The sequence below is a fragment of the Somniosus microcephalus genome, chromosome 15 (assembly GCF_052327205.1).
Source record: "Somniosus microcephalus isolate GS21.2 chromosome 15, FLI_Smic_1.0, whole genome shotgun sequence".
Lineage (NCBI taxonomy): Eukaryota > Metazoa > Chordata > Chondrichthyes > Squaliformes > Somniosidae > Somniosus > Somniosus microcephalus.
The window spans coordinates 53,432,013-53,444,787 of record NC_141001.1 but is presented as its reverse complement, the minus strand read 5'-3'; the positions used below and the strand labels follow the sequence as shown (position 1 = coordinate 53,444,787).

The 12,775-nt window shown below is 45.7% G+C and overlaps 1 protein-coding gene across 3 annotated transcripts in view; it reads right to left on the bottom strand.

Moving 5' to 3' along the window:
- Window positions 1-12,775, bottom strand: part of LOC147106729 (uncharacterized) — a 43,978-nt gene that overhangs the window by 21,509 nt on the left and 9,694 nt on the right. Inside the window, exons 3-10 of one of the 3 annotated variants that reach the window (XM_086007787.1) lie at window positions 11,870-12,022; window positions 10,695-10,833; window positions 9,066-9,276; window positions 6,975-7,116; window positions 6,286-6,447; window positions 5,589-5,662; window positions 3,429-3,464; window positions 1,012-1,178 (exon numbers count right to left, since the gene is read on the bottom strand). In XM_086007787.1, coding sequence (XP_085863913.1) covers window positions 1,012-1,178; window positions 3,429-3,464; window positions 5,589-5,662; window positions 6,286-6,447; window positions 6,975-7,116; window positions 9,066-9,276; window positions 10,695-10,833; window positions 11,870-12,022 — 1,084 coding nt within the window. The remainder of the gene's footprint in view (window positions 1-1,011; window positions 1,179-3,428; window positions 3,465-5,588; window positions 5,663-6,285; window positions 6,448-6,974; window positions 7,117-9,065; window positions 9,277-10,694; window positions 10,834-11,869; window positions 12,023-12,775) is intronic. The other 2 variants (XM_086007788.1, XM_086007789.1) reach the window with 2 other exon arrangements.

Below are 12,775 nucleotides of genomic sequence, written 5' to 3'. Positions count from 1 at the left end.
GACAGGACACTTGACACTGTGAGTTTCCACTGCTCCAGGCTCTGAGGACCAGTGGATCATCGGTGATGCTACGGCTGGTGAAACCAGACTGCCGAATGGTGGCTGTAGGCACCACCTTCTGATACCGTGCTCAATTCTTCATGTACAGCCTAAACAGTGAGCTGGGATTCACCTCTGCAATCCCACCCAGTGGAGATTGAAAGAAAGTACGGCTAGTGAGGCCTACTCAATGCCCTGACCAAGATTTTGTCTCTCTTGCACCTACCAGGACTGCAACTGGCTTCTCCTTTTCCATCCAGGGGCTGGGGCCTGCGCGCCAAGAGGATTTCCCTCCCATCCATCCCACTTACTGCCGCTCCCTAGGGCTGCCATGGGGAAGATGGCGGGAGGACCCAGGAAGTGGCAGCTATGGTCCTGGGTTTCCCCATTGGATGGGGAGTTCCTTGTAGCAGCCTCCTTTCCCTCCAATCTGGTCCCCAGTGACCTATCTGTGTGGGTCTCAGACTCTACCAGGGCCTACAAGGCTGCAACTCCTACTGTCTTCGGGAAACTTCTGTCCCTTTATAGCTTTGCAATCCTGTTGCAGCACCGCCAGCATTTCCCTCGTGGTTATTGGCCGGCTCCCTCTTGGTGGCCATGAACCCACTGCGCATATTCAATGACCCCGACCCAGGGAAATGGGTCAGGTCATAGCGGAATCAGAGGGGGGGGGGGGGGGGAGGAATCTCTGACCTGAAGAGGATAATCCTTACCTGAGTGTCAGCATGGACTGCACAGCTGAGATGACCATATCCTCACCTGATGTTCATACCTGTGTACTGGGCAGTAATCAGGGCTGTGAACTCGGGCCCATTTCCCCATACTTAACTAATGGTTCTTGAGGCCAATTATAGCACGCCTCTACTTCTTTAGACAATCTGTCTGAGATCAGCTAATTTAGTACAGACCAGGAATCGAACCTGGGCTCCCCAACCCTCCATAATTCCCAATGCAGGATTATTACATACATACCAGTAACTTAGTGCCACATCCCGATAGGGGGATCTCCAGCAAGAGATGAGTGGTATTGCCAGTGATGTTACAGGAAGCATCATTGAGCTGCAGGCTACTGTCTGGTAGGTTTGCTGCCAAATTTCTTGGGACGGACAGAATCATGGCATTGGTCAAGCACTGGAGATCTGTGACATAGAGACACGAGTGAGCTTTCCTGTTATGTTGCAACAAAGCAACCTATTTATGTTATAGCACATCCAGTAGTGTTACATTTCTGTTTCGCAGAGGATGCTATTTCTCAATATAAAACCCTAACTTGCTGTCAGCTGTCAGCTGACACCATTACATCTCTGGCCTGGTGCATCATGTTGTAAAACAATCCCCCATCTCTATTGTAAGACAGGGAACCAGATGGACAATCCAACAGCTGTAATGCTTTGAGTGTATCACAACCTTGCAGCACACTGCCTGCCATTGTCTCTTGTGCAATGCAAGTTGTGTTCAGGAGGTTCTCGAAGAAAGAAGCAGGTTTACATTCTAACACAGAGCAATTGGTGAAAAACGGGGATTGTTTGTGCTTATAATTAATAATCCATAAACAAAATCCCATTCTCAGAAATGTTGTTGGTGGGTTTGTTTTTTGTGGAAAAACACAGGTTTTTGTTAAGAATTTTGGGCCCTTGGGAATGACTTAATTCTTACACTGCCAGCAGGTTCATGAGAACTCCTAGTCACGATTTTGCCTACCGAGGTGGATCCGGTGCGGCTGGGGTCAGTGGCAGGGTGCGATGTGAAATGAATTTTATGCTGTTGGGCTTGTTAAGCCCGTCCTGTGCGTTTCCCGGCCAATTGAAGGAAGCCGGTCTGATGACGTCATTTGATGACATGTCATCAACCGGTTTCCTTAAAGGGACCTTGCGCAAATTGATTTTGACAGTTCTGCTGTCAGTGTTCTGCAGCATTGAGGTGCTGCAAACACTGACAAGCACTGCACAGAGGTGCATGTCTGCACCCAGGCTTTCCCATGACTCCCTCCAGGGAGGTCCTCTTCCCTTCCCACGGGCGGAAGAGACTTGCCCAGGAGATCAACACAGCCTGGTTGCACATTGAACAGGAGGACACAAGCAGGTATGTGGTCAGGAGGACCAGGCTGCAGTGGCACAAACCTTTCTTTGATCTCAGTAGATCATGAAACGTTACTGCAAAGCCATACTCACCCTCATCCTGCTGTGCCACTCATCACATCCCCATCACTCTGCCTTCCCTACCCGACTCCTGCACATCCTTACACCAACTTACCTTGCACCTCCACCCATCCCTCTCTCTCTACATTATCACTTCCCCATCTCACGAGCCACCCCTCACACTCACCCTCATCCTAGTCCAATCATAACAACTAACAGCACACAATGGTAGGCACTTGGGTTTTTTAGCCAATGTTCATGTAAAGTTTCTGTTAATGTGCTGTCAAACATTGAAATCTTTATTTTCAACACTTTGCGTTCTTGGACTGATTTGTGTGCAGCTGTCAAGTAAAGAAATCATCCCATGCTGACACAACACCCGACCTCTTTACCTGACGTGATCCCTGAGCAGCAGGGAAGCTGTTGGCCAACTCTAAAAATCTAAAGGTAAGCTTAAAATACTATTTAATTGCCTCTTAACAATCTATCCCCCGCCGCTTGGTGTCGGGTCTGTTCAGCGATAGCTGACTTCACCTCCCCAGCTCTCCATACTCAGAGATTGACCAGTCGAGCTGCCAGTTAAGCTTGCTATCTGTCCCCCTCCTGGTAGTTTACCCCTATGAGCTCATATGAATAAAGCTATTTCGACATTTTAGGTGTCAATGTTTACTGGAATGTCTTAACAAAATCCCATTGTCTCAAACTGGTGTGGTTTGCAGAAAGCACCATTCTGCACAAATACATCATCTGCATTCTAGTCTGCATTCCCAAAAAACCAACAAGATGGTTTATTTTGTGTATATGTGAGCAAACAGAATAAAGTTTACAGTAAATTTTAATCTATTTCATAATGTTTGTCATAATATAAAAAATAATGAAGCATGCCACAGTATTCCTATGAGTGGGCTAAACATATGTTTTAGTGTGTCTTGGATTTAACCCCTTGTGAGGTTAATTTAATTTAATAGCACCATTCTAATATGAATTAATCTGAAATCCCATCTAGGTCAAATAGTCAAAAAATCCCAAAATATGACAACCAGTTATACTCAAGACAGCTGTAATAATGCACTTGTGCGATAAGAGTTTTTGGCTATAATTAACCAGAACAAGAGAATGGCGAACCAGTTTTTAATGGAATTATTATTTCTGCTGTTTGCAGTTAACAAGATCTCAGAATGCATGATAACTATATTAAAATGCAAATTGAAACAGCCCTTTTGTTTAAGGATTGAATGCAAGAATTCTTACCTGGGCCTAGTGACTGTTCGTCAGGCAATGCTGTATCTTTAAGTAAAGAAATAAATAAAAATCAGGTTGTGATTATTACATTACTACATAGGCACCAGGAAAAAACAGATGCCCAGTCAGATTGATTGACATTTGCATTCTGACTTTCCATAGTTTTGTATTATTACTGCTGCTTTTATAATGTCCTGGGATTGTAACATTCTATCTAGCTGCTGTGTGCTTAAATATATAATCAGCAGAAACAAGTTTAAACTGTTGTTCAGGGAATGCACAAGGGCAGAGAATAAAAGATCCAACATTCACCACTTGCAGCCTCGGCGTATTTTCTTTATGAATAATTCTCCATAAAAGATACAGTGTAAAGCAAAATTCTTGTCATCTTTAGAGGAGGGAGGGTAAGCAGTCCTGAGGAGAGAAGTAGTGTCCTGCACCAGACAAATGCACCTTCTGGAGCATCAGCCAGGACAAATATTCATGTTTCATACCGAGATATTTATTGGATAAAGTACCCAACTCTACCAGCCTAGGATAGAAAATGGATGAACATAAAGTCCATTAGATACTTGATTGGATGACTGGATGTAACTAGATAAATGACTAGCCATGGATTGCTTTATCAATGACTGAGAAAAGTGTCATTTTGTCACGTGAATACAATTATTAAAAACCTTAATTACAATTATTTACTCCTTTGAAGCATTCGGTCGTGTAATTATATGACTTATCTTTGTAAATTCAAATTGTATTATTATATTTTCAAATTTAGCCCTGTTTTTCCTCCTCTCCTGAAATTGCTGGTTACTATTCCACAGCAGCCTTTGATATCCCATCCAAGTAGCATTTTTCCTGCATGAACCTTGAAAGAGATTATCAGAGGGCTATTCCGCTAAAAGGGGCACCATAGCCAAGCAAATTCCTGTCCTTACCTGATGTCCACACCTGTACATGTTGCACTAGGAGTTACTGAATATTGATCGGGAATGGAAGCCCTGGCTGATTTTTCTCCTCCCGAGGTCAGAGACAAGACCAGTGAAGTCTGTTACCTCAGCACAGACCAAAGATCAAACCTAGAACCTTGCTAATGAATGGAACTATTTTAGTGGATAGGCTGATAGCCTTGAAGCCTTATTTCTGCCTCAGTTTCCAGCCTGCACACACTCCAAATGGCACCAATAAAATAACCTGCCAACACTGAGCAGTAACACCAGCAGAAAGTTATAAATACACAGGATGATAATAAATGTAACTTCTTCAAAAGGTATGTGTTTAAAATGAGATTCTGAAAACCTCATCCATTCCTTTTTTAAAGTGTTCAGCTCTCTTTACGTCATATTTCGTACTCGGCTTTGCAAGAGCTGAGCCTGGACCTGAAGACTCTCTGGCACAGTAACAACACACATTTAAAGACATTGGCCTAGAAATTCAGTAAGGCGCTGCAAGCTTTGCGCCCAGTTACCGCCTAAAGAGGGCTTCTGCGCCAGTAGAGGAGGTTGCGCTGATATTGAGCTCGGCGGTAATGGCGGCGGTAGCCGGTAGCGCTGCGCCGGCACCAATGACGTCATCGGTGTGCGCAGTGCCCCGTTTCTGCCCCGATGCCGGCCCGACGCCCATATTCAGTTGCCGCTGCCTCCTCCGTGGCGGCCGCTACTAACATCCGGAGACCAGGGCCTTACTGCAGCCTTAGTGGGGCGCATAAAGGTGGAGGTGCGGCCGGCCGCTTTTTCGGCGGCCGCCTGCCCGCACCTCCTTCCCCGGCCTCCTCCACCACCCCCCCCGCGGCATTGCCGGCTGCTTTCCGCGAGCCCGGCACTTCTCCGTGGTGCCGGGCTCATTTGCCGGCACAATCCAGCGGCGATCTCCCCGTTGCAGGCACCTCCACCTTAAGAGAAGGAGGAGGCCTGCAGTACCGCAGCCTGCCGCACCGCATCGGGCGGCGCAGCGGCACTTAGAGCGCTGAAATTCAGTTTCAGCGCCCCAAGCGGGGGCGGGCACACCCTGGAATAGCGCCCGGTTCCGACTTGGGGCGCAAAAAGTGAATATTTGACGGTCGCACATGGCTCCGCGCCCAGCGCTAACTTTTGGCCGTTAGCCAGCTGGCGGGGCCATAGTGAATTTCTAGGCCATAGAGTTCCTTTTCACATTGGAATAAAAAAAAATTACCAGCACTATTAAAACGCGTGGCTCGGGGATACGTACTTAGCACAATCCAGATGCACTGTGGTTCTGACTGTAGCCTGAATGAACAAACAGGAAGTTATTTTTTGGAGCGGCAGTAAAAACATTGAATTTTGCAGTTGGTTGATTTATCAAAAATGTAACGTTTCTTCCTGCCCCGCAGGACCCTGACTGAACCTTAACCTCCACAGGGCAACGTATCTCTATTGGAAGAGTCAGTATCACAGAGTGAAATTCACAGAACCCCAGTAGCCCTTCCTCAACTCTATTTTTAGCACTTTCAACTCCGAGTCAGAAGCTTGTGGGTTTGAGCCCCGTGCAAGGGTCTTAGTTTTAATTTTTCTTAAAAGGTATGTTTCCACAGTTTTATTGCAAAATATAAATTCCCAAATTCATAATATTTATAATTTATATATACAAATTCCCACTACTTCAAGCAAAGATTCCTTTGATCAAAAATTCCTTTGCTTTTTAATGGAGACTCATATCTTATTGTGCTGATTGCACTGATCTGAGTATTTTTTAAACTTCTTCCTGTTATATTTGTACCCCAAAATCATGTATAATGGAATCTGACAGAAATTAAAATGACTGTGTTCTCCCAACCCCAAGAAAGTGTAAGTCTGACAACGGCCCCTCGCTTGTGTGTCTCTAGCAGGAGTTGCTGTAGGTCATCCTTTACCCTGATGAAGTCGTTGAGAGAAAGCACACTGGAACTTGTTTTGGAGTGTCATGGATTCCCATTGACCAAGAAACATTCGCCGACACAGATCTGTCATCGTTGACACTCCAAGTATCTGATTTGTGTAATCCATGGGGACCCACTACCGTAAAGGCTGTGATTCTGTCAAACAAGTAGAAGAGAAAAGAATTAAGGAGTGTCCCTTAGCCCTCAATATTTAATATTGTTTTCCTTTACAAAGCACTATAGTCAATAGTTTGTGCAGTAAAGGTGAGCCCTCTTAAGTGATAAGAATGACAGAGTAGAGTTGATGGGCTGATAATGATAGACATCAGAGCTTACACCTCTTCCTATGGTGTGGAAGGGAAGTCCATGATAGAAGGGCCTTCCACTGTCAGAGTCCTCGGTCAAAAGGACTGGCACTGTGAAAGACTCAGTTTACCCGCTAGGGGGCGAGAGAGTTTGAGTGACAGGCAGTCCTGGGACTCGGTGACCATGATCTTCTGGTTGGGAGCAGCTGGAAAATTATCAACCAAATCAGTCACCTGTCGCCTCAGTTGAGAAACATTAATCAATACAACTGCTGACTGAAGTCAGTGGGCGTGAGGTTATAACCGTGAGCATGTAGCAATGCTAATTTGAATGGGCAATCTATGTCATTAATAGTATTTCCAATGAAAAAGGGATACCTTTCATTTAGACTGCTGGCACTTATTGTAAAGGAAACCTCATCATAAAGTGAAGCAGGTATTCTTGCTCCATTGGGAGGCGTTGGATGAATAAACACAGGACGAAAGGTTCCAAACGCACATTCTGATATAGCCCTGTCCACTGCAACAACAGAAAGACAGTTACACATGTGCAGAGTACATTGTATAGAATATTATCACATATAAGGTTACTGTTGCTCTTAATGTCCCTGTCACTGCTAATGTTTACTTAGCCTCCTCACACTGTCAAGCTCAGTAGAATCTGGAAATTTATAATGAGCGATGTTATTGTAAGAATGCTTAACACTTACATAGAATTATTCTCTCTGATATTTTAACAGAGACATGAACTCAAAACAAGTTACCACCTCCATTAAAATATTGGAGAAAGGCATTTGATACAATGAGATCAAACGTTTGTATCATAACATCACTCACAGTAATTTCCAGTCTTAACTTCCCCCAGACAGTAATCCATGTTGCTGATTGTATCTCCACTAATGCTAATCCGGTTCCCTCATGCTATCAGGTTCAGTCGGTCCTCCCAGACAGCACCGTGTGTTTCTGGCAACATGAACCTGGAAGTGGTGGAACCACTACAGTGTGGTGTTACACCTGCCTGCGTCACGCACGGTTGATGCTGACAAACCTTCTGGGTTCAGGCCTCAATCAGAGCAAATTGCTGCTGTCGAATCTGTTGGTGTTTGGGACCTCGCTCTTCCGAGGGCAGCATCTCTGGCACTGCTGCAGGCATTTAAAGACAATTTGGGTTAAAAATAAAAGTTTTCTGATGTTTGTTCAGTGTTCATGCTGTGAGAATGAAACATCGTTGTGTCAGAGCATCAGAGTTTCCTGATTCAGCAGTAGAGGTGCCGCGGGAAGAAGTAGGGCACAGGAGGGTTGGCCTGGGAGAGATTAGGGGATTTTTATTACGTCCTCACGACAGGCGGGCGAAGGTCGGGGAGGGTAAACTGTAAAAAGCGGGGAACGCATCCCCAACCTGCTGCCTACGTGCCCGTTACTGTGGGTAGCAAGGCGTGCGAGTGTCCCATCTTGGAGAGGGGGACACTTCATTATCATATTTAGATCTGTCCCCTACAGTGCAATTGGGAGCCTGATTTAAATGTAACAGGGCTCAGGAAGCCCGGCAACGAAAGAGAGGTGGGAGCTGCCAGCTCTAGAGGGTAAGTGCTTTTTATAGCACTCCTTGAAGACCAGGAGGAGCAGGAATGCTCTCCCCGGCCCCTCAAGGAAGCCTTCGGCATCCCTCATGCCGATCGCAGCCTCTCTCTAGCCTCTGCCATGATTGGCGACTCCCGCCCTCCAGCCCCTATCTGCAGCCCGGCCTGCGTACCCCAAAGGGCCCGGGCTGCAGCCTCTTGCCACTGCGTTTTCCATCCAGCAGCCGGCCAGCCTGTCAATTTGGTCGGCTGCCGGGCGGGAAACAGAAAAGAAAAATTATAATGCACTCTTGCTGTTAAATTAGGAACTCTGTGTCTCTGTCCTAGCCGAGCTTTCCCTGCTCAACTGCGCTCCTCCACATCCCCCCTGCCTCCCTGTAAATACCATTCTGGCAGCCATTAAACAACAATAATATCTGTGCAGGAATGTATTAATAAGCTCTTTCCTAGTTCAATGTTTGATTCTTTCTGCAGTTCACATCAATTAAGCTGTTCAAAATATGTTTTCAGAATACCACTTTTTAAAAAATCATTTACTGAGCTCACCAATGGCTCCTTGGACACAGCACTAAGCCATAGAGACCAGAGAATCCCATGTACAATCAACGGCTGAATTAGCCAGGACATCATTGGGGTGTCTTAATTGACTTCAGCAATTCTGTACCAGGAAGGGGAACAAACAGCCAAGCTTTCAGCTCCTGACTCTTGCTGCAAGTGCAGAAGTCAGATGAGGACAGAATAGGGCTCAGGCCTAGTGCACCGCTCCCCCTTTCATGGCTAAGCAGCCTCTAATTGTCACTGTCTGTGTTTACATGAAGAATGGGCACTTGAGAGATATACTGGGAGCCCCTTCAGGAGAGATGGGGGATAAACTGGAAAAACTGCTTACCAATTATCACAAATTGCAGTGGAATGGAGCTTAAGGCTTTTGTGCTTTGATTGAATGACGTGGAGGAAGCCTCTTCAAAAGCAGAGTGCACCGTTTGTGTCCCATCACTGTGCGTCAGGACAATGGTTTCTCTTGGATAGTCTTCAATCATCAGTTCTATGCTGTATGTGCCATAAGTCCCACTCCCATTGTATTGAAGGACACAGTTTTCCTGCAAGAGTATTTCAGTAAATAGCAACACATTTATTCTCCTCTCCACATCCTTACACTGGAAATCAGGGCTTGCTTCAGAGTCTCCTACTCTAACTCATTCCCAGGATCCCAATCCTGTGAAATCCCTACCTTCCTCAGTCTTTCTTTCCTTCTACAATCGTTAGGCTTTTAAAACCCAAGCTTGGTGTCACCTAGATTTAGTTTATCTGCTCTTCTACGCTTTCCAACCTTGGTGATGTCCTGCACGATGGCTTTGACCCTTAACCTTAGTTTCTCAATTAAAGAAAGAAACTAAGAAATAGAGACTTAATCATCATCAGCGGGATATTACCATGTGATGGAATTGCATTCCTTCATTGACACTGGCAGTACGATCAGAAAGATTGCAACGGCACCAATAAACCACCAATTAAGAAAATAATTCAAATCAAAATTAATTTTACTTCAAGCACCACTGCTCCAAGGCCCACCTGATGCGATTTTCATGCGGGCCTGTAAATAGGCGCCCAGCACTCCTGCCCGAAACAGGCGGGAGGCTGATTGCAAATTCAAATCCGAGTCCTACCCAGGTTGTGCAATCCCGTTTGCAATTTTATAATACCAATGGGCAGAGTGTAGCGCCACACATGCTCTGCCCATTCATATCAGGTGGTGTGTGGCCTAGCCAGTGGTCTTTAAATGGACCACTGGAAGCCGCTCCAGAAATGGCTTGAAACTTTTTCGGGGGAAGTCTTTGCAGGAATGCTCCTCCTGGCCCCACAAAAATATTTTAGCTGGCTACCAGCCATTGGGTAGCCCTGCCCCCCACCTTTTATACCAACTCCTGGCTCAGCTCAGCCACGGAACTGCCGGATTTTCGCACCCCCCCCATCCCTGTTCAGCAAGCTGTCCACTAACATTCATTGAGCACTGGGCAGCTCACTGACTATATTCTAATAAGGCTTGAATACAAAAATGGTTCTGGTCTCCCACTGAATCTATCGGGCAGCTGCCTCGGGCGTACCGTCAACTTCATGGCCGTCTGGGGCGAAAGTTCAAATTTGGCCCCCTTCTGTCAAAACATCTCAAAGTGCTTCACACAATTAATTACTCATGGAGTGTACGACAGTTTTGTAGGTGACAGCTGTTCTGCACCACTAATGTCCCACAAACAGCAATGGGATGAATGCACTCATGGTGTTGTTTGAGGGAGGAATGCTGGCCGGAATACTGGAATCATTTCTTGCTCTTCTTCAAATAATGTTATTGGATTGTTAATGCCCACTGGAACATGTAGACAGGGTCTCGGTTTAAGGAGGACACCTCCAACAATGCAGCACTCCCCTCAGTACTGCACTTGAGTATTAACCTAGATTGCTAATGTGCAACATTTTAAGACTTGTTTACACCAGAGCATTTGAAAGCTGGCTGAACTACCTGATCTAGCATGAAGAATGGCTGCTGGGTACAGTGGGCACATTCATGCCTTGCCCGCAGCCCATAACGACATCTCAGAATATCTCCGTCTCTCTCATATATGGTAAGGTTATACGTAGCAGCGCAATTCTGAGGCACCCTAGGGAAACAGCAAAGAAATGAAAAAGAAGTCTTAGGGCAGTAAATTAATCCAATCAACAGTATACAGAATGCCATGGGGGCTGATGATTATTCTCCGTAAAGCATCACAGCCTCCCTTTATAAGGTATTGCTTCATGCAGTCTCTGAGTCCAGCTCTCTCTGCTTCCTTCTGTCTTTCTACAAACAGCTATAAGGGGTGTAAAGCTATCTGGCATCACTCTGCGATGTCCATATATGGACAACTTTCTATAATTGAGTAAAGCTTCTTTCTCACATTTACAAAAAGAGGTCAACTGTTTTGCAATTGCACTGAAGTTTATTGATTCAGTTCTAGTTAAACATGAATAAATAGACCAAATATCTGAGAGTAGCATTTTGGCCCGATAATGCTGCAGATGGTATGAGTCAGTGCAGAGTCCTAGGGTTAATTTAATGGAGTTTATTTATATCATTTAAAATAGGTTGCATGGAAACTGTTTAACTGACACTGATGGAAGAAAACTTTCCATTGCTTTTCCCGAAGCAGTGTCTGCATTTAATTCAGCTCTCTGTTGGTTAAGGGTGACTGAGCTCCCCTGATGCCCTTGTGGGTAAAGGCACCACTCACTGTGATACTATGAACACAGACCAGAAGGTCAATGCCTAGTCTGTGTTGTGTTAGCTAACCATAGCCTAGACAATGGTTCTGCCACTGACCTTCACACTCCTGGGCGAGGGAGAAAAGTCCTGATTGCTATCCATTGGCTCTTGCTGGAAAGATGAGTGAGGTCAGGATTGGGCTGTGATAGCCTCCATGGTTGAATAATTTACTGAGGCTCATTGTCTGGGCTCATATGTGACACTTGGATGTGGCATCCAAAAGATTATAACAAGCAACAATGAGCACCTTCAGGAGAGGAGAAGTGAAAATGGCAAGAAAACATGTTGGGGTGACTGAACTTAGCTTGTTGGCTGACTGCTCCATCCCCAGGCTTCTCAGTCATATGATACTATACAAGATACAACTAACTCCTACTTTTGTTTTATTACTTTACCTTAAGACAGGTAACAGAGGGGTTTGCGGAGGTTCATTGATAGCTACATTATCCGAGCGATTTCCCAAATCCGCCGATAGGGAAAACGTAAACTGAAGGTTTTCTGTTTTCCTTTGAGACCCCACAAATGGTGACCAACAACAACCAGATGGCCTGTAAAAAAAAGTAATTAAAAACTGACATTAGCTCATACAGAGCCTGGTGGCGTTCCGTTAGCCCACTGACTACCATGATGGCTTCTAAAGTAGAGGGCTTCAAGTTTGAGTCATGATCTGCCCATCACTGTTGCAGGTGAAGAGTGAATTTCTCGGCAGCAGAACAATGACATTACCTGGCAGACACATATCAGTGTAACATTGCTTCAGAGAGCTGGGACTGGACTTTCCTCCACTAACCTGCCTGAATGAAGTGGGAAAGCGGCAGAAAATGAGGTGAAGCCGACCGCCGTGGTCTCACTCCACCTCATTCCCCTCCTCCCCCTGCCAGGATGGCTGCCAGCCATCCTTTTGTGACCACTGCTTGTAAATGTCAGTGGGGAAGCTGGGCCTGGCGAGCTGTTCCATTTGCTTGCTTACTGACCGAAGGAGGGTGATTGCAGGCCCTGGGGTAGCAGCGGTAAGCCCCCTAAGTCACACAATGAAGGGCCAGTGTCTAGTGGTGGCAATCTCTCCCTCCAAATGGGCCCAAAACACATATCTTTTTAGGCCTCAGCTAATTAAAATCTTGATTTTTATGGCTCTTCCAACTCCTTTAACTCACCTCCCATCTCCAGGGACCCCAGCAGTAGTTTTGCGTCAGCACCGCCACGATATTCTGCTGTTGCCATGACAGGGATCCTGTCAGTGCATGCTTAATATGTCCCGATCCCGGGAAATGGAACAAGGTTACAATGGGAGTCGGGCCAGC